The sequence below is a fragment of the Zootoca vivipara genome, chromosome 10, assembly GCF_963506605.1.
Source record: "Zootoca vivipara chromosome 10, rZooViv1.1, whole genome shotgun sequence".
In the NCBI taxonomy this organism is placed as follows: Eukaryota; Metazoa; Chordata; class Lepidosauria; order Squamata; family Lacertidae; genus Zootoca; species Zootoca vivipara.
Genome location: NC_083285.1, coordinates 70,555,755 through 70,575,741, shown reverse-complemented (window position 1 = coordinate 70,575,741; position 19,987 = coordinate 70,555,755). Strand labels below are relative to the sequence as shown.

Below are 19,987 nucleotides of genomic sequence, written 5' to 3'. Positions count from 1 at the left end.
CGCAGCCTCGCCGTGCTCTCTGCACTGCAAGGTAATGTTGCTGTGCAGGTTCCATGCCTTAAAAGTCTTCAAAGTCTCTTTTAAAGTGTATTTTCCCTAGGCTCCGGAACGAATTAATCCATTCCCAATGCATTCCTATGGGAAACATCGTTTCGACTTACGAATGTTTCTACTTACGAATGTGCATTCGGAACGGATTAAATTCGTAAGTAGAGGTTCCACTGTATATTATTATTATTAATAATAATAATAATAATATTTTATTAAATATAAATAATAATAATAATTTATTATTTATACCCCGCCCATCTGGCTGGGTTTCCCCAGCCACTCTGGGCGGCTTCCAACAGAAAAAGGAAATAAACTATTAAACATTAAAAGCCACCCTAAACAGGGCTGTCTTCAGATGTCTTCTAAAAATCTGGTAGCTGTTTTTCTCTTTGACATCTGATGGGATTCAACCTCAATCTGTTAGCCGCCATCCATCCTCCAACCGCCTCCAGGCACTCACACAGGACCTTCACCGCCTTCACTGGTTCTGTTGTATTTATTTTGTTTTCATTATGTTTCCTGCACTTTTGCTGCCTGTTTCTTTTGTCTCAACATGCTCTTTGCTGCCTTGGGGGCCCAAAAGCAGCATACAGTAGTGCCTCGCAAGACGAATTTAATTCGTTCTGCGAGTCAATTCGTTTTGCGAAGAATTCGTCTTGCGAATCGCGGTTTCCCATAGGAATGCATTGAAATTTCTTTTTCTGCCCATGGGAACGTATTAATTAAATTTCAATGCATTCCTATGGGAAACTGCGATTCACAAGACGAATTTTTTGCAAAACGAATTCGTCTTGCGAGTCACCATCAGATCGCAGGACACATTCGTCTTGCGAAAAATTCGTCTTGCAGGGCATTCGTCTTGCGAGGTACCACTGTATTGTATAAAGAAACCCTGAGAATACATGAGGCAGGGTACCATAGAGATTTCAGAGGGGAGACACAGCATTTCCTAATGCCTGAAAAGGAGTTACAAGCCGCAGGGTCCTTCGATCTTTTCCCCTTTTGAGCCCTGCCCCAAGCACTTATGGTAGTGGGCGACAGATAAGCACATTGTGGGCAATGCTCCCCCTACTCACTCTCGTGCACAACCCTGGGCCGCTTGAGGTTAATACAACGTGTGACCGGAAAGTTTGGTCAATGGTCAAAGAAATCGGAAAGTGAGAAATATTCAAACATTTTTTCCGAACATGGATACATATGCTATAATGTTATTGCTTCATAAAAAAATTCCTTCAGTAGCACCTTAAAGACCAACTAAGTTTTTATTTTGGTTATTGCTTTAGTTAAATAATTTTAAATAAAGTGCCCTTTGGCTTAACCAAATAAGAAAAACAAAAACCAAACACACAAAATTTAATAAGTTAAATAAATTGTTTAAATTGTTATTGAGGAAATTATTATTATTCTCCTTCCAATAAAGTACAGCAGAAAAGTTGTCCAAATATAAACAGTTAACTTATTAAACCTCACAATGATTTCATAATGATCTATGTATTTCTAATAGCATAACCAAATCAGCAATTTTTGATAATAACTGTAAAAACTACTCTGAAAATTTATGATTCCAAAAATGAAACCTTCATCTGGTTGTAAATATTAAGATTATACCAGCAAGAATGAGTCTTTCTGTAAAAATAAATAAACGATTTAAATGAAGTCATACTGACTAGTGATTTAAATGAAGTCATAATGACCAGTGATTTAGATCGTGATGTAAATCGATTTGATTTAAATCAAATCCACCCTGTTTTGTCCTTACCTCGAGGAAGAGAGGGTGGGCCACGGCATCAGGCTTGATGATGGCAAGGGTGAGTTGCAGCACCCGCCGCGGAGCACGCAGGACGGCCCTCATCCTGCTCAGAGGTTGGGACTGGGGCTGGGGGGTGCTCTGTCTGTCCGTCTCGTCCCCAAAGCATCAGCCTGGCAATACAAAGTCAGGTCAGTGCGGTATAGTGGTTAGAGCAGGGGTCGGCAAGGTTTACCTCGCCTGGGCCTGTTCACTCCAGCGGAGATCCCTCCGTGGGCCGGATTGCGTGTGCTCGCGCCTGCGATTTCCGGCACCGCGGAAACGAGTCCCCACGCCAGTTTAGCGCAGCACACGACGACTCGCCGAGCGGGCGGCTCGTGGACCAGTTAAACGACCCCTGTGGGCCGCTTGTGGCCCACGGGCCTTAGGTGGCCGGCCCCTGGGTTAGAGTGTCCAACTAGGCCATGGGAGTCCAGGATTCGAATCCCTGGCCAGCCATGAAGCTCAATGGGTGACCTCAGGCCAGTCACTGCCTCTCCAGCCTGCCTCACAGGGTTGTGGGGATTGGGGAGAACCGTGTTTGCCACTTTTGAGCTCCTTGGAGGGAAAGGTGGGCTATAAAGACAAAAAATGCAAAAAAAAAAAGAGGTGGGGGGCAAGATTTGGAGAGCATTGGACAGCCAGCAAGAGGGCGCAAGTCTCAGCTGCCCGAGTCAATCATTTTTTGGGTTGCTGGAAGGGCCAGCGCAGGGCTCAGCAGAGATCTGAATGGAATGACTCAGATGAGTGATTATTACGTGCTAATGACTTGATATAAATACTGTAAAGAAAGCCAGAAAAACGCCTCTCTTGCTGTGAAGAGAGGAAGCCTGTCAACCCTGAGTTTTAGCACACATGAAAAACTTAAAACAAATCCTTATTTCCTGATGAATAGCCTTTGGACTAGAATGTAACTTCAATAGAAAACTATCTTTAGAAAGATTTTTTCCTCCAAAAGCATTTTATTTTAAAACTCCGATTTAAATTTTTAAAAATCCTTTTTTTTAAAATAAAAAACAACAACATTGATTTTTATCCACCTTGCTTTCCAACAACCACAGGAAGGTGAGTGGGTTACTATTATTGACCAGCTACAGCAGGGGTCCCCAGACTTACCGGGCTTCGGGCCGGTGCCCGCCGCGCCGACCGCGCGGCGGGCCGGAGGGCAGGGGAGTGCGCGCGCAGCGGGCCAGAGGGCGGGGGAGTGCGCGCCCGTGCGCATGCGCACACGCACACGGTTGGAAAAAAAACGTCGAAAATCGCTTGTGCGCATGCGTATGGGCCTCCCCCGACCCGGAAGTGCATCAGAAATGACCTCTTCTGGGTCGGGAGAGGCCCATACGCATGCGCACAAAGGATTTTCGGCGATTTTTTGCCGATTTTGAAGATCGCCGCCGCGCCGCGTGCCGTAAGAGCGGGCGGCGGCGGGCGGCGGGGGTCGTCGTGGGCCGGATTGGGAGGCCAATTGGGCCGCATCCGGCCCGGGGGCCGTAGTTTGGGTACCCCTGAGCTACAGCCATCCTTGGAAAAATAGCCTAGTCATGCCAATGCCATTCATTGGCAACCTCAGGGGTCGACTACTGCAATGTGCTCTATGTGGGACCACGCTTGTGCCCGGTGCGGAGGCTCCATCTGGTGCAAAACACTGCCTCCAGACTGTCGGCGCGCACAGGCTATCACCAGAACATCACTTGAGTGCTCAAAATTCTGCCCTGGCTGCCCTTGCGCTACCAGGCTAGGTCCAAGATTCCTGCATTAATATACAAGGAGCTGTTGAAAGGATGAAAACAGGGGGCGTATTAGGGGCAGCCCATGTTCCTTGAAGGTGTGGGAACTAGATATTGAGGCACATGGAGGTGACTCCGTGCCATCCGTCTATGCAAAATGTATAGCTCATTTAAGACTATATGAAACCTTTGATGGGACTCACAGCGGGTGGAGAATGCTTTTAGTTTTGTAAATCTTCATTATTTGTAAAAAAGATTCTTTGTAGGAGCTAATACTTTATTATCCCTTTGTGATTTTATGCTGAGGACTACCCTGAGACCTGTGGGTATACAGCAGTATAATAATAATAATAATAATAATAATAATAATAATAGGTAGTATTTTTTTTGCAATGTTGGTGGCAAGCAGGTCAATAGTGGGTGGGGGGGAGGACCCTACATTGCAAAAAAAATATTACCCTTCTCTTAAAATTGTATTATTGAGTTCTTGCATTTTGTATAAAGTACATCAAAGAAAAGCAAGCAAAACAATAACAACAAATTCTATTATTATTATTATTATTATTATTATTATTATTATTATTGCTCTTTTAGGTGGGACATAAACTGAATAAATAATATAAAAAGCAATGGTGCACAGAGATGGCCAGTTCTGCTCCAGATATTGTGGGATGCAGAGGAGTCACCTGGCTTATATATGTAAAAAGCATAATGAAACTTTGAACATTTAAACAAAACAAAACAAAACACAACACTTCCCAATACAGGTTTGTTTTCAGTTGTCTTCTGAAGGTCATTATTATTATTATTTGAATTTGTCTACAGCCTGCCGTCTCAGGGCGGTTCATTGATCCCCTTGGCACCTGGTAGGAGGGCGCCAGGAGAAGAAAGGAAGAAACAGAAAGGAAGGAAGGAAGGAAGGAAGGAAGGAAGGAGAGGAAGAGTGGGGTGAGAAGGGAAGGGAAGGATGGAAGGAAGGAAGGGAGAATGGAAGGAAGGAAGGAAGAAGGGAAGGGGAAAGGGAAGGATGGAAGGGAAAAGGGAAGGAAGAAGAAGGGATGGATGGAAAGAAGAAAGGAAGGGAAAAGAAAGGAAAGGAAAGGAAGAAGGGATGGATGGAAGGAAGGATGGAAGGGGAAGGATAGAAGGAAGGAAGACAGACAGACAGACAGACAGACAGACAGACAGAAAGGGGAAAGGGAAGGGAAAGGGAAGGAAGGATGAAGGAATGGAAGAAGGGAAGGGAAAAGAAAGAGAGCCCTGAAGCCCAGCCACGGGGGTGGGGCCCCCCAACTCCTCCCCCCTCGCGAGTGGGGCTGGGGGGGGTGAGGGAGAGGGAGAGGGGGGGTCTCTCCGCTTTCGAGGGAGGGAGAGGGGGGCGAGAGGATCCTGCCCGGGGGAGAGGAGGGAGGGGAGGGAGGGAGGGAGGAGGCCTCATCCTGCTCCGCTACCTGCCTGTCCCCGGCGGCGTCTCCGTCTCCCTCCTCCTCCTTCCTGCCTCCCTTTCCCTGGTCTCCGTGGCGACGCGGGGCTCCGTCTCTTCCTCTTCCTCCTCCTCCTCCGGCGAGGCCTACCTTCCCTTCCTTCCCGCGCGGGGCGCCCCGGCCTCGCGTAGCCTCTTGGCCCGGCGAGGAGGAGGAGGCGGAGGCAGCGGCGGCGGCGCCTGGGCGGGGAAGGGGGCCGAGAAGGCAGAAGACGCCGCCCTTTTCCTCGGGGGCCCGGAGAGGTGCGGAGGGGGGCTGGGGGGGCTGCCTTTCCCCAAAGGAGCGGGGGGGGGTTGTTTCGTTTTGCAAGGGGGGCAGTATTGTTGGGGGGGGGCGCTGCTTCTGGTCCCCTCGCCTTAGGAGATGGGGAGATCCCCCCCCCAGATTTGGGGTGTGTGTGTCTCTGCTGGTCCCCTATGGGCAGGGGGTCTGCCCTGCTATAGGCAGGCAAAGGGGGTGCTGAGCCAGGGGGGGCTCATTCTGGCACCAGGTGGGCTCTGCATGCCTGTATCCGTGATGCACAGGTAATCCTGACTGGTGGGGGTGGTGCAGGCAGTCAATAATAATAATAATAATAATAATAATAATAATAATAATAATAATAATAATAACAACCAGTGCTTTTTTCCTGGGGGGACGCAGGGGTACGCATACCCCTAAACATTTTATGAATCTAAGCTTGGCCTCATCGACAGGAAGTATTTCAATATGTGTAGGAAAATGAGAGTCCCCTAAGCATTTTTTTAGGGGGGGAGCAGTAATAATAATAATAATAATAATAATAATAATAATAATAATAATAATAATAATAATAACAACCAGTGCTTTTTTCCTGGGGGGATGCAGGGGTACGCATAACTCTAAACATTTTATGAATCTAAGCTTGGCCTCATCGACAGGAAGTATTTCAATATGTGTAGGAAAATGAGAGTCCCCTAAGCATTTTTTTAGGGGGGGAGCAGTAATAATAATAATAATAATAATAATAATAATAATAATAATAGGGGTGCAGCTCAGCCAGGAAAGATGCCTTGTTGCGGGGGGGGGGGGCTCATTCTGACAAGAGGTGGGCTCCGCATGCCTGTGTCCGTGATGCACAGGTGGTCCTGATGTGGTGGTGCCAGCGGTCAATAATAATAATCAGTGCTTTTTTCTGGGGGTACGCAGGGGTACGCATACCCCTAAACATTTTGTGAATCTAAGTTCGGCCTTATTGATGGGAAGCATTTCAATATGAGTCAGAAAATGAGAGTACCCCTAAACAGTTTTTTTAAGAAAAAAAGCACTGATACTACTACTAATCTATTTATAGCCCGCCCATCTGGCTGGGTTTCCCCAGCCACTCTGGGTGGCTCCCAACAGAATTAAAGGCACAATAAAACATAAAACATTAAAAACTTCTCTAAACAGCATCAGGCTTGGTAGCATAGCTGCCAAGTTCTCCCTTTTTTACAGGGATTTTCCCTTATGCTGAATAGGCTTCCTCGCAAGAAAAGGGAAAACTTGGCAGCTATGCTTGGTAGTGGGACCCCTAGATGCTAATAATAATAGTAATAATAATGTTGCTATTTGTATCCCCACCTATCTGACTGTGTTCATTTTTAGTTATTTATTGAATTTATGTACCTCCCTATACCTGGAGGTTTCAGGGTGGTTCACAGAAAAGATCAACATAAAAACCACAATCTATAAGATCAAAATAAAAACAACCCAGTAACACCCCCCCAAAAAAGAGCCACATTTTAAAAGGGCATCAGGTGTGGTTTGCCACAGCCACGCTATCCAGGCAGGTTCCAGCAGATATAAAAACATAATAAAAGGGCTGAAATTTCCAAAGGAAGCCACCCAGACCCCAAAATAGTTGCCTCCGGCCCTTTTGTGCACATTTCCTCTTAGGGGGGCAAGAAGGAAGTGGGTTCGTCCCTGTAGTAGACCCCCCCCCTGCCCCATTCAATCAAATGCCTTCCCTTTGGAGGCCTGTCTGTCACCACGCTAGTCGCAGAATCATAGAGTTGGAAGGGACCACATGGGGCCATCTAGTCCAACCCCCTGCGATGCAGAACCTTGCTTGCAAAATGAAATCTGCTATAAATGCAGTAGTATCATTTATGCAATTTTAGTAATGTGTGTGATGGATTGTAAATCGTTTCAGTACTTTCTTGGTGGGAAACGATGTGGAAAACCTAATAATTTAAACGGGGGCTTTTGGCAGCAGTGCCTGGATCCAAATCCTGGACAAACTGAGGAAAACAAAACATCTTACAATTTATTGGATTCTTCTTCTGCTGAAATACAGGCTGAGCTTCCTTCGTATAGAACTTGGTGAATTGTGTAATTAACAGTCTCATTAACTCCAGATCCCATTGACCTGACAGCAGCCGTTCTACCAGACTCCTCCAATTCATTTCCCTCTTGTGCCATGTCTTTTAGATTGCAAAGGCCTATTGCTCTTAGTAAGCTGCAATTTTATTTTATTTCATTATCAATCAGTATTGTCATTTTTAAAAAAATGAGTCCAAATCACTTTGAGGCTTTACAAATCCCGTAAAACCTAACCTTGACTGGAGCTTTTGGCATCCCCTTTGCCCTGTGGCAAGCTCCAGTCCTGGGCAGGGAATAGTCCTGGGCAGGGTACCAGGCCTAACAGGATGCAGAATTCCACCGTTGTCCCTCTGGCCTTACAGGTGCCGCTCTGATCCTGCCAAAGCCCGATGGCGGAGGAGATGGCCGATGGAGACGGCAGCCTGGAGCTGGATCAGGAGAAATACGACGCGGATGAGAACGTGAAGATTATCTGCCTTGGGGACAGTGCAGTGGGGAAGTCCAAGTGAGTGGCCAAGAAAAAGTCCCAAAGGATGTCTGGCTTATCTGACTATTCACGCTTTGCTTCTGTCGCTGACATTTCAATTGCCGTTAAGAGGTCCATCCAGTGCCGGATTTACAAGCTATAGCTTAGGGCCCCACTCTCTTCGCCCCCCCAAACAATTTAAAGGGGAAAAAACCTGGATGTACATTTCCAAAATATAAGATAAAAAACAAATAAAATAAAACCTACATACAGCAACCGTGTTTGGGGTTGTGTAGGCTCCTAGGATGTAACTCATGGGCCTCGCCTGCTCCCTAAAATATCACTGGTTTGCTCATTTCTATATATAGGGTGCCTACATTCTGCTCTTTATAATTATTAGTAGTTTGCATTGCATATACACACCTATTATTATTTCATGTTATAGCAAGTTTCTAGAGCAGGCATCCCGAAACTTCGGCCCTCCAGATGTTTTGGACTAGAATTCCCATCTTCCCCAACCACTGGTCCTGTTAGCTAGGGATCATGGGAGTTGTAGGCCAAAACATCTGGAGGGCCGCAGTTTGGGGATGCCTGTTCTAGAGACTACATTACGAGTCTTAGTAAATTGTGTTTCTAAAGGAACTTTTGTTATTGCCAAATGCCAATGTGTTTGCATTATTAAGTTTGTTATGAATAAAAAAATCGTTTTAAGTTAGAGCTTAAGAATTATTTCACTATTCATAGACTTCTTCTTAATTGTCTCTCACTATTAATATACTTCTTAATTGTATTTCAGCTCAACAATTACTTTGATAAAATACATATTTTGTTATGTGCAAATGGCTTTGGAAACCTATTACATCCATAAATTACCATATAGCATATATTCAACACAAAAAAGAGCGACCATTTGTTGTTGACAAAGGACACTGGACATAACAAGGGCCCCATGACCTTCAGTAGCTTAGGGTCTCATCAGACCAAAATCCGGCCCTGGTTCCAGCGCTAGTAAAACCTGTTTTCTTTTGGACGGGCGGCCTAGATTAATATATGGCACCCTCTCTGTGTTTTGGACTACAGCTCCCATTGGCCCCAGAGGTAGAGCATAGCCATTGTGGCAAGTAGCCTGAGTCCGTCTTCTGTGGCGCATCTCAGAATGGAGGATGCAGATTATTCTGAGAGTTGGGGGAAGAGTGTGGCCAAAAAAGCCTTTTTATCTTTCCACCTCTCTGGTTTTTCTGAATAGGCCCGTTCCTCACCAGGCTTCTGTTTCCTTCTCTTTCAGGTTAATGGAACGCTTTCTCCTGGATGGGTTGTATCCTTTGAGATCTTGCAAACTTACACAAGCTGCAGCCCAGAAAGCAGGGGGTGGGGTGGCGGCGACATTTAATTCATTTGCTTGTTTGAGATTGAAACTCCCTTGCACTCATGGCAACAGTTCTTAGTGATTAGAGCAGAGTTTCCATACTTGGGCCTCCAGCTGCTTTTGGACTACAACTCCCATCATCCCTAGGTAGCAGGAGCACTGGTCAGGAATGATGGGAATTGTATTCCCAATACAGCTGGAGACCCAAGTTTGGGGAAGCATGGGTTAGAGCGCCATGCTGCGTAATTCCTGCATTGCAGAGGGTTGGACTAGATGACCCCCAGGGTCCCTTCTACGATTCTGTCTGCAGCTCATCCATATTTGCATACTGTATACACCCCGCCAACATACATGCAGCATGCAGAACGCTGTCTCCTGAGCAATAGATGTGTAATATAAGCTTCTCTTATATTAATTAATGAAGTATTAGGTGTTTTTGGGACACACTTTTCTTTGATAGGGAGCGGAAATGGTTTAAAAAGCGAATAGTCATTTTACTTACAACATTTTTCTTCAACCAGGCCTTTGGCTGATTAATATTCTACAGCCTTTAAAATGTGTCTGTGGGATGGGGGGAGGCATTATTGTTTTGCTGTTTTGTTTCACTTACTTGTTCTTATCCTGTATTTATTCCGTGAACCGCCCTGGAATCTTTTGATGTAGGGTGGTAGATTAATAAAATGAATAAGCAATAAAAGGGCAGGGAGGTGTCCTGACATGTAGCTGACGGCTGCATCTCTTGCTTAGCGGTGAAATGATGGCCGTCTGAAATGCTAGTTTCTCTGGCACCCCCATGGTTAGATAAAAAAACAGTGACATCGCTTGAAAGGCGCCTTGACTCGCACCCGCAGCAAGCCGCACCAGCTCTCCACCTTTGCCCTGACGCTCTACAAGCATACAGCCACCGTGGATGGCAAGACGATCCTCGTGGGTGAGAGGCTTGCTTGGCAGGGCAGCTTTGGGCCCCGTGGGACTCGGGAACTGGGGTCTCCCCCACTCTCTTTCAGAGTGGCACCAGTTCTGGGGGAAGCGCTTGCATCTTGCCCCCTGTCAGATCAGGAGTCCTCCCAGTGGGCTCATGCAAAGTTTAGTGGGGTAGTAGGAGAGCTGGGGGGTGGGGGTGGGAATCACATGTGACAACCAGTATGCCCCTTGGGTTTCGGATGTAGATGAGTCTAAAAAGCTTGGGGCACAAATGTTTGACAGAAAAATCATGTCAAAAAACGGGGGTTGTCCAATACACAGATAGTGGCATGGCGGGCGGGGGGGGGGGGGGGGGAAGAGGCGTGCCGCAAGCCATTCAGTTGGCGGGAGCGCTGCTTCCCCCGATGCCACAGCGAGTGGGGAGCGATCTGGGGGGTGTTTCCTGCCCGCAGCTGCGTTGGGGGGGGGGAGAAGCTGCATGGCGCCAGCCATCTCTTGTCGGGAGCGCAAATTCACCTGCTGCCGCTGCGCATGAGAAATGATCTAGGGAATGTTTCCTGCATGCAGCTGCGTGGGGAGAGAGGCTCAACAGCTTTGGGCCATCTCCCCTCATTTTCTTAAAATTTAGTCCCCCAAAAGTGGGGGGTTCCTTATGGTTTACTCAGGCTCTTCATCAGGGAGTAAATACAGAAGTTCGGTGAAATTAAATTTTCTTTGCTTCCTCCTTTCTCACCCCGCCCAGTAGTGGGCTACTAGGGGTAGGCTAGTGATGGTGGGCTACTAGGGGTCAGGTAGTGTGGTTGCTGACCTTGAACCAGACATCTTGGAGAGTGAAGTCAAATGGGCCTTAGAAAGCACCGCTAATAACAAGGCCAGTGGAAGTGATGATATTCCAGCTGAACTGTTTAAAATTTTAAAAGATGATGCTGTTAAGGTGCTACACCCAATATGCCAGCAAGTTTGGAAAACTCAGCAATGGCCAGAGGATTGGAGAAGATCAGTCTACATCCCAATTCCAAAGAAGGGCAGTGCCAAAGAATGCTCCAACTACCGCACAATTGCGCTCATTTCACACGCTAGCAAGGTTATGCTTAAAATTCTACAAGGCAGGCTTAGGCAGTATGTGGACCGAGAACTCCCAGAAGTGCAAGCTGGATTTCGAAAGGGCAGAGGAACCAGAGACCAAATAGCAAACATGCGCTGGATTATGGAGAAAGCTAGAGAGTTCCAGAAAAACGTCTACTTCTGCTTCATTGGCTATGCAAAAGCCTTTGACTGTGTCGACCACAGCAAACTATGGCAAGTTCTTAAAGAAATGGGAGTGCCTGATCACCTCATCTGTCTCCTGAGAAATCTCTATGTGGGACAAGAAGCTACAGTTAGAACTGGATATGGAACAACTGAGTGGTTCAAAATTGGGAAAGGAGTACGACAAGGTTGTATATTGTCTCCCTGCTTATTTAACTTATATGCAGAATTCATCATGCGAAAGGCTGGACTAGATGAATCCCAAGCCGGAATTAAGATTGCTGGAAGAAATATCAACAACCTCAGATATGCAGATGACACAACCTTGATGGCAGAAAGCGAGGAGGAATTAAAGAACCTTTTAATGAGGGTGAAAGAGGAGAGCACAAAATATGGTCTGAAGCTCAACATCAAAAAAACCAAGATCATGGTCACTGGTCCCATCACCTCCTGGCAAATAGAAGGGGAAGAAATGGAGGCAGTGAGAGATTTTACTTTCTTGGGCTCCTTGATCACTGCAGATGGTGACAGCAGTCACGAAATTAAAAGACGCCTGCTTCTTGGGAGAAAAGCAATGACAAACCTAGACAGCATCTTAAAAAGCAGAGACATCACCTTGCCGACAAAGGTCCGTATAGTTAAAGCTATGGTTTTCCCAGTAGTGATGTATGGAAGTGAGAGCTGGACCATAAAGAAGGCTGATTGCCGAAGAATTGATGCTTTTGAATTATGGTGCTGGAGGAGACTCTTGAGAGTCCCATGGACTGCAAGAAGATCAAACCTATCCATTCTTAAGGAAATCAGCCCTCAGTGCTCCCTGGAAGGACAGATCGTGAAGCTGAGGCTCCAATACTTTGGCCACCTCATGAGAAGAGAAGAATCCTTGGAAAAGACCCTGATGTTGGGAAAGATGGAGGGCACTAGGAGAAGGGGACGACAGAGGATGAGATGGTTGGACAGTGTTCTCGAAGCTACAAACATGAGTCTGACCAAACTGCGGGAGGCAGTGGAAGAAGACAGGAGTGCCTGGCGTGCTCTGGTCCATGCGATCACAAAGAGTTGGACACGACTAAACGACTAAACAACAACAACAACAAGGGGTAGGCTAGCTAGAGCCAGGAAAATATAAGTCAGGCAGATCACAGACAGGAAGCCTTGTTTTCCTGTTGCCCCAGGCAATGGAGGAAGAGCTTCTACATCCTCCTTGACCTGCTAAGCACTCAAGAAGCATTCTGTGACCAGAGCGTGCTTGTATCTAGAGATTTATTCCTTTGTTTATCCATTTACACACCGCTTGATCATCAGAAAACCTCAGGGGGGTTTCCAAAGAATGTAAAGCGATAGAATTTCCACGAAGCAACCTCAGCAATAACTTTAGAAGTTAAGGTTACAGGTAGGTAGCCGTGTTGGTCTGGGTCGAAGTAAAATAAAAAAATTCCTTCAGTAGCACCTTAAAGACCAACTAAGTTTTTATTTTGGTATGAGCTTTCGTGTGCATGCACACTTCTTCAGATACAGTGAAATGGAAGTCCCCAGGCACTTATGTAGAGAAGGGGTGGGGAGGGGTGGGGATGGGGAGGGGGAATCACTCAGAAGGGTGGTGGAAATGGGTGATACTTTAGAAGTTAAGATAGGCTGGGAGCAGATTAAACCCTGTAACAACTTTCTAAACCTCTGGGTAAGCTACAAGTGGGGCTTCCTTCCCCACTGTGGTTAATGCAGCCATGGGCCATTCCTGCTTTTCAGACTTCTGGGACACGGCTGGGCAGGAACGCTTTCAGAGCATGCATGCTTCCTACTACTACAAGGCTCACGCCTGCATCATGGTAAGTGGTGGGGGCTGCAGAGGGGGCACCAGGGGTGGCAGGCTGGAAGCGGGGAAGCCTGGTGCGGCTTTTTGAGAAGTTCAGGCGAGGCTTCAGCTTGGCCTGGGCTGTGCTGTCTGTGCTTTGCCAAGCTCTTCCATGGAGCTGCGTCTTGTCCCCTGCTTGTTCTGGGTCAGCCTAGACTTCCGTATGCGATTCATGTTATGGGCTGAGAGTATTCTGCAGAGCCGGGATTCTACAGTAGGAAATCCTGTGCAGAATTACATACGTCCGGGGGGGGGGGGGATATTGGCTGCCGTTTTTTTAAAAGTACAGTGGTACCTTGGTTATCGAACGGCTTGGCTCCCGAACAAATCGGCTCCCGGGCGCCACAAACCAGGAAGCGAGTGTCCCGGTTTGCGAACTTTTTTGGAAGCCGAACGTCCGACGCGGCTTCCTCGGCCTCTGATTGAGTGCAGGAAGTTTTCGAACAGTTCCAGGAGCTGAACGGACTCCCGAAACGGATTAAGTCCGACAACCAAGGTACCGCTGCATCCGGTCGTTATGGCCATGAAGCCTGAGTGCTTGAGGAATCTGGTGTCTGAAGAAACCTTTGAAACTGAAGGTGGGCTTATCAGCCCTTTCTGTGCCAGGGTCTTCCATGGGTGCAATTCCCTCCCCAGCAGTGGTTCCCAACCTTTTTTTGGCCATGCCCCACTTAAGCATCTCTAAAATCCTGGAACCGTGACATATAATTCTTTTTATTCAGAAAGTAAACTCATATTCACTTGGAGGAAGCCTAAAAGGCCATTCAGTGTTAATAACTCGTTCTCAAATTGTCCCCCTTAAAAATTTAATTGCCCCCCCCCCTGTGGGGTGTGTGCCCAATGTTGGGAACCACGGCTCCCTAGTGAGGTTGCCTCCTGTAATAATAGACTCCCGGGAAGAATTTTTAAACATTCCTGTTTACCCAAGTGTTTTATGGCAATCCTAAAAACATTGGATGGGAGACTGTGATGGTCAGATATATTTTAAGAATGTTTATTACTGGTGTGTGTTTTTAAAATATTTATATAGCACTGTGTAAATGTGTCACAGTGGTTTACAAGAATATAAAAACATGAAACCATACTGCAGTAAAATGAGTTTGCCAATGGGGGCTCCTTTGGGAGGGAAGGGTGAAATATAAATTGAATAAATAAGGAGCTCCCAATAGCTCAGTTGCTGGGAGGGGTCACCTGTTGCCCCAGCTGTGGGTCTGTTGCACTGTGGTTTGTCTTGGTCTGCAATGGGGCAAGCTGCACAGTACGACCTCATTTAAGACTGGATGCCTTTGGCATTCCTGCTAGCTTCCGCAGAGCATGCTTTTCCCTGGAGGCATTTGGACCCTGCTGTCCCGTCCCCCCAGTCAACCCCTGAAGTTATTGGTTGGGGTCCTACCCTCTCTTTTCTGCTGCTCCTGAGGGGAGGACCCAAACCAATGGCTTCAAATTGCAAGAAGGGAGATTCCAACTAAACATGTGGTCGAGTTGATCCCTGTGTGGGTCGGGTGCATATTTCTGCATTGCAGGAGATTGGACAAGATGATCTTCAGGGTCCCTTCCAACTCTATGATTCTATAATTAGGTGGAACTTTCTGGCTGTAAGAGTCGTTCAACGGTGGAACGGGCTTCCTGGGAAAGTGGGGAATCTCCTCCCTTGGAGGTTTTTAAGCAGAAGTTGGATAGCCATCTGTCATGATTACTACATTGCTGGGGGTTGGACTGGAGGCAGGGGCGTAGCGAGGCGCCGTGACACCCGGGGCGGCAAATTGCTATGCACCCGGGAGTGCGGCTTCGCTACGTAACGACGCATGCATCGTTACGTAGCGCCGGATCCAGCGCGTGCGCAGTCAGCACAGGGTCACGGTGACGTCGCTGTGCCCCCGTGCTGACTGCGCATGCATTAGATCCGGCGCTTGCGCAGTCCGATCAGGGTGCCGCCGGCCTGCAGCGGCTCCACAGAGCGCCACTCGCGCACGGCATCCCGTAAGAGCCGCCGAGCGCGTGCAGAACACTGGAGCCGCCGCACGCCAGAGGCATCCCGAATGGACTGCGCATTTGCGGGTGGAGGCGAGGGGCGGGCCAGGGAGGCCGAGTGTCTGTCACCCTCCCCCCGGGGCGTCGCTTGGGGCGGACCACCCCCGCTTGCTCCGCCCCTGACTGGAGGACCCTGGGGCGTCCCTTTCTGACACTGCAGTTCTGTGATTCTTAACCCCTTCAGCCCAGAAGGCCACCTGTGCCTGCAATGGGCTCTTCCTTCTCTCTTGCCAGGTCTTTGACGTCCAGAGAAAGGTCACCTACAAGAACCTCAGCAGTTGGTACAAGGAGCTGCGGGAATTCCGCCCCCAGATCCCTTGCATTGTGGTTGCCAACAAAATTGACGGTGGGTCTCCTCAACGCTCTGGAGGATCACGGGGGATCCACTGGGGAAGATACCAGATATGTGCTGGCCTGTAGTTGTAAAAGCAGAGCTCACAAGCCCCATCAACCACATGAATTAAGAGCACCTGTGGGGCAGCAGGATGAGCTCCGCTGGCGTCAACCCTGCCTTGAAAGCCAGTTCTTTTCTGAATGCAGTAAAGGATATAATCTGCTTTTTCTCCTGGGTCGAAGCCAGTGGAGGAAGGTAGTTCTGCAGAAGCTGGTTGGACACAGCACTGAGTGGCTAGCATTAGCGACGTCAACCACCTTCCTTCCTGCCCCTTATTCATGGAGCAGTTTTGCAACATCATTGTACTATTCTTTTTGTACTTTAAACAATAGCAATAACAGGGAGAAAGATGGGCGCTTTATTAAACTTGCATGCCGTGCTTTTTTAAAATTATCAAGCAGGCTGCACCTATGTAGTGTTCCTTCCCCACAATGGCTCCTTGAGCAATGACCTCCTCTTTTGCTCCTCCAGCTGACATGAAGGTGACTCAGAAAGGCTTCAGCTTCCCGCGGAAGTTCAACCTACCCTTCTATTTTGTGTCTGCTGCAGATGGCACCAATGTGGTGAAGGTAGGAGAGGGCTTTCGCCTGGGAGGGAGGCAGGACGGACCGGTGGCTGGCAGGCTTCCTGGGGGGAGGAGCTGCTGAGTGGTGGAATCAGCTTGGCAGCCGACCTCCTACAATGGAGAAAGGGGTGGCAGAAACCCAGACCCCATCTTCTTACCGCTTCAGCGCTCTCCCTTCCCCTCCCACCAGGTCTTCAACGATGCCATCAAGCTGGCTGTGGCCTACAAACAGAATTCAGAAGACTTTATGGATGAAGTCTTGAAGGAACTGGAGGTAAGAACAAATCTCCCCAGTGTGTTCCCGCACCCTGTCCTTGTGAGACACCCAAGCCCTAGGAGACTTGCGCCGCATCCCTTTGGAAGAGCATACAATCCTAGCACTTTATAGAGTTGGAAAGGACCCAGGGAGGTCATCTAGACCAGGCGTCAACAAACTTTCAGCAGGGGGCTGGTTCACTGTCCCTCTGACCTTGTGGGGGGGCCGGACTATTTTTTTTTGGGGGGGGAGAAATGAACAGATTCCTATGCCCCACAAATAACCCAGAGATGCATTTTAAATAAGAGCCAGTGTGGTGTAGTGGTTAAGAGCGGTAGACTCGTAATCTGGTGGACCGGGTTCGCGTCTCTGCTCCTCCACATGCAGCTGCTGGGTGACCTTGGGCTAGTCACACCTCTTTGAAGTCTCTCAGCCCCACTCACCTCACAGGGTGTCTGTTGTGGGGGAGGAAGGGAAAGGAGAATGTTAGCCGCTTTGAGACTCCTTTGGGTAGTGATAAAGCGGGATATTAAATGCAAACTCTTCTTCTTCTTCTTCTTCTTTAAATAAAAGTGCACATTCTACTCATGTAAAAACACCAGGCGGACCCAACAAATAACCCAGAGATGCATTTTAAATAAAAGGACACATTCTCATGTAAAAACTTACTGATTCCTGGACCATCCGCGGGCCAGATTTAGAAGCCAATTGGGCCAGATCCAGCCCCCGGGTCTTAGTTTGCCTACCCATGATCTAGACCAGGCATGTCAAACCTGCGGCCCTCCAGATGTTTTGGACTACAATTCCCATCTTCCCCAACCACTGGTCCTGCTAGCTAGGGATCATGGGAGTTGTAGGCCAAAACATCTGGAGGGCCGCAGGTTTGACATGCCTGATCTAGACCAAGCCCCTGCAATGCAGGGATCACATTTTGCATTTTAATTGAACTGCTTTGAAGCCCCTGCGAGCTTGTAGTGACCTCTGGTTTTGACAGCCACTACAGCTGGCTGTGGCTGAAGACCCCCTTTTCACCCCTCACCTTGGCTCATGGGTCTAGCTGCCAGTCCCACCCCTGCCACACTTCTGCTTTCAGCAGCTACAGGCTCCAGCTGCTTTCCTTTTCCTCTGTGGCCATACCTGCTCTTCCCTGCTACTCTCGCTTCTGGCTTCAGATGAGAGCAGCTGCTGTCAGGGATCGAGCAATAAAAAACAGCCAGAGCAGCAGGGCCCTTGTTTCTTCTGCGACGGAAAAGCCAGGTGCTGCGGCAAGAGGAACAGGGTGATGGCAACAGTGGCTGCCTCCTTACTGGGACGGGTGGTAGTTGTACTTAATAGTTAGTGTATGCCCTGTGTTCAAATGGCGCTTTACGGAAATAATAATACAAGAACAGTAATTTAAATACAGTGAAAACAATCCCAAACTCAGATAGGCAGACGCAAACTGGTGCAGCGGAAGCCTCAATTGCCGCTGCCTGTAGTGGCTGTTGGAACTGAGAAGGACTCGGAAGGAAGCATTCCATGCCGGAGCCGCCAAAGAGGTGGACTGGGCTTTTTCTCTGATGTTTTGCTGTTCCAACTTTCTCTTCTCTTGTCTTCCTTCAGAATTTCGAACTGGAGAAGAAGGGGGAGGACTCGACTGACAAAGAGGAGAACAGCCCAGAAGAAAACCCCCCGTCAACCTGAGGCCAGGGAATGGGGTGGCCTAGTTCCGCTTCCTCGAGTAGCTAGAGGCGCCCAATTTGGCAGGGACTTGGGGGTGGGGAGCAGTGGTCCCTGCACAGAGGTGCCAGCCCTCCCTCCATAAGGGAGGCTACCTGACGGAGATCAGCTCTGCTCCTCTGGATCCTTGCGGTGTGGGTGACCAGGCAGAGAACCCGTAGCAGTTCCCTCCCCTTAAGAATGCTGGGAAGGTGCGGGGGGGATATATGGTTTGGTGGGAGTTGGGATCACGGGTCCCCCCACCCCACATTTTGGGGATCTTCACCCATGAGCTATTGTGGATGGCGTCTGCCTTCAGAAATAAATATTTGAAGGACTTGCGGCAGAGTTTGGAGACCTTTTATTGCAGGGACGTCCAACTTCTAAGAGACAGCGATCTACTCAAATGATTAAAATCTGGCAGTGATCTACCCCTGGGGGGGGTCAGGTCAAAGTTGTTGAGATTTTTTTAGGGAGGAACATCCCTTTTGGGGTGGGGGGTTCAAAGGCGCTAAGGAGACAGCCTCGCTTCCGTTCTAGCGATCTACAGGACGGGGAGGGGCCGGATGAAGGAGCCAGCAATCTACCAAAACCTCCAGGGGATTGACCAGTCGATCCAGATCAAGCTGTTGGACACCCCTGTTTTCTTGCGTTCCCCCCCAAAAAGCGAAGGAAGTCAGGTTGGCGTAAGCGAGAAGAGCCCCGCGGCTGGATCAGATCTCAGGAGGCAGGGGTGGCCACTAGCCTACACTAGCAGCCAAAACTGGGGGAACCTTTTGGAAAAAGTGTATTTCCACAGTTTGATGGCTCATAACACCACTTTCTTTCGTAGTAATACCATAAAATTATTTATCAATGGAAAGATAATTTAATGAAGAATGTAATGTTCAATTATCTGTATTCTATCAAATGTTATATCCAAATAACCAGAAAAAGGAAGCACAACTTGCTTAGGTTCATCCTCGGTTCCCTAAATTCATCCTACCCTGACCCATAAAAGATCATTATTCAGAACAGCTGTTTGCATGATCCCCTCAGAAAGATAGCCTGATAGATTTTAGCAAAGAATATTGCTAAATGAGAAATATTTTCACGCATTCTTACGGAAACGTAAGGGCAAAGGAAATTTATAGCATAAAATAGGTGTATATAAATATTTACCCAAAATGGGGGCAGGTGGAGACCCCAAAACCTTCACATACACAGGAAAAGAATTATAAGAAAATCAATCGCTGTTATCAATACAGTCGTACCTTGGAAGTCAAACAAACTAGTTCTCAAGCGTTTTGGCTTCTGAACGATCGAAACCCGGAAGTGAGTGTTCCGGTTTTTTAATGTTCTTCTGGAAGCCAAACGTCCAACAGAGCTTCTGATTGGCTGCAGGAGCTTCCTGCAGCCAATCAGAAGCCACACTTTGGTTTTTTAATGTTGTGTACATTTCCGGGCACAATTCAAATTGTTGGTGCTGACCTTTAAAGTCCTAAATGGCCTCAGTCCAGTATACCTGAAGGAGCTTCTCCACCCCCATCATTCCGCCTGGACACTGAGGTCCAGCGCCGAGGGCCTTCTGGTGGTTCCCTCGCTCCAAGAAGCCAAGTTACAGGGAAGCAGGCAAAGGGCCTTCTCGGTAGTGGCACCCGCCTTGTGGAACGCCCTCCCACCAGATGTCAAAAAGAAAAATAACTACCAGACTTTTAGAAGACATCTGAAGGCAGCCCTGTTTAGGGAAGCTTTTAATGTTTGACGGACTATTGTATTTTAATATTTTGTTGGAAGCCACCCAGAGTGGCTGGGGAAACCCAGCCAGATGGGCAGGG

At 48.0% G+C, this 19,987-nt stretch overlaps 2 protein-coding genes across 7 annotated transcripts in view; one reads left to right on the top strand and one right to left on the bottom strand.

Moving 5' to 3' along the window:
- LOC118091325 (nucleoside diphosphate kinase 6) overlaps window positions 1-5,181 on the bottom strand; it is a 16,125-nt gene extending 10,944 nt beyond the window's left edge. The window contains exons 1-2 of one of the 3 annotated variants that reach the window (XM_060279317.1): window positions 5,139-5,181; window positions 1,811-1,971 (exon numbers count right to left, since the gene is read on the bottom strand). In XM_060279317.1, coding sequence (XP_060135300.1) covers window positions 1,811-1,903 — 93 coding nt within the window. In that variant the 5' untranslated portion in view covers window positions 1,904-1,971; window positions 5,139-5,181. Of the gene's footprint in view, window positions 1-1,810; window positions 1,972-5,015 lie in introns of all 3 variants that reach the window. The other 2 variants (XM_060279316.1, XM_060279315.1) reach the window with 2 other exon arrangements.
- Window positions 5,158-19,987, top strand: RABL2B (RAB, member of RAS oncogene family like 2B). 4 transcript variants are annotated; one of them, XM_035128190.2, is made up of 9 exons: window positions 5,158-5,290; window positions 7,733-7,875; window positions 9,122-9,151; window positions 10,054-10,133; window positions 13,121-13,200; window positions 15,492-15,603; window positions 16,123-16,220; window positions 16,407-16,490; window positions 18,075-19,937. In XM_035128190.2, exons 2-9 carry the CDS (start codon window positions 7,760-7,762, stop codon window positions 18,153-18,155), a joined length of 681 nt encoding a protein of 226 aa, XP_034984081.1. In that variant the 5' UTR covers window positions 5,158-5,290; window positions 7,733-7,759; the 3' UTR covers window positions 18,156-19,937. The 4 variants fall into 4 exon arrangements, with proteins under 4 accessions (XP_034984081.1, XP_034984082.1, XP_034984084.1 ...); XM_035128191.2 differs by lacking the exon at window positions 5,158-5,290 and adding an exon at window positions 6,185-7,501 and having other exon boundaries at window positions 18,075-19,938; XM_035128193.2 differs by lacking the exons at window positions 5,158-5,290; window positions 10,054-10,133 and adding an exon at window positions 10,792-10,823 and having other exon boundaries at window positions 7,780-7,875; window positions 18,075-19,987.

Coding starts and splice junctions, on each gene's coding strand:
- RABL2B (XM_035128191.2), top strand. CDS start 7,760: ATGGCGGAGGAGATGGCCGATGGAGACGGCAGCCTGGAGCTGGATCAG. Junction 9,152..10,053: donor CGCTTTCTCCTGGATGGGTT/GTATCCTTTGAG, acceptor TCGCACCCGCAG/CAAGCCGCACCAGCTCTCCA. Junction 16,221..16,406: donor ATGGCACCAATGTGGTGAAG/GTAGGAGAGGGC, acceptor CCCTCCCACCAG/GTCTTCAACGATGCCATCAA.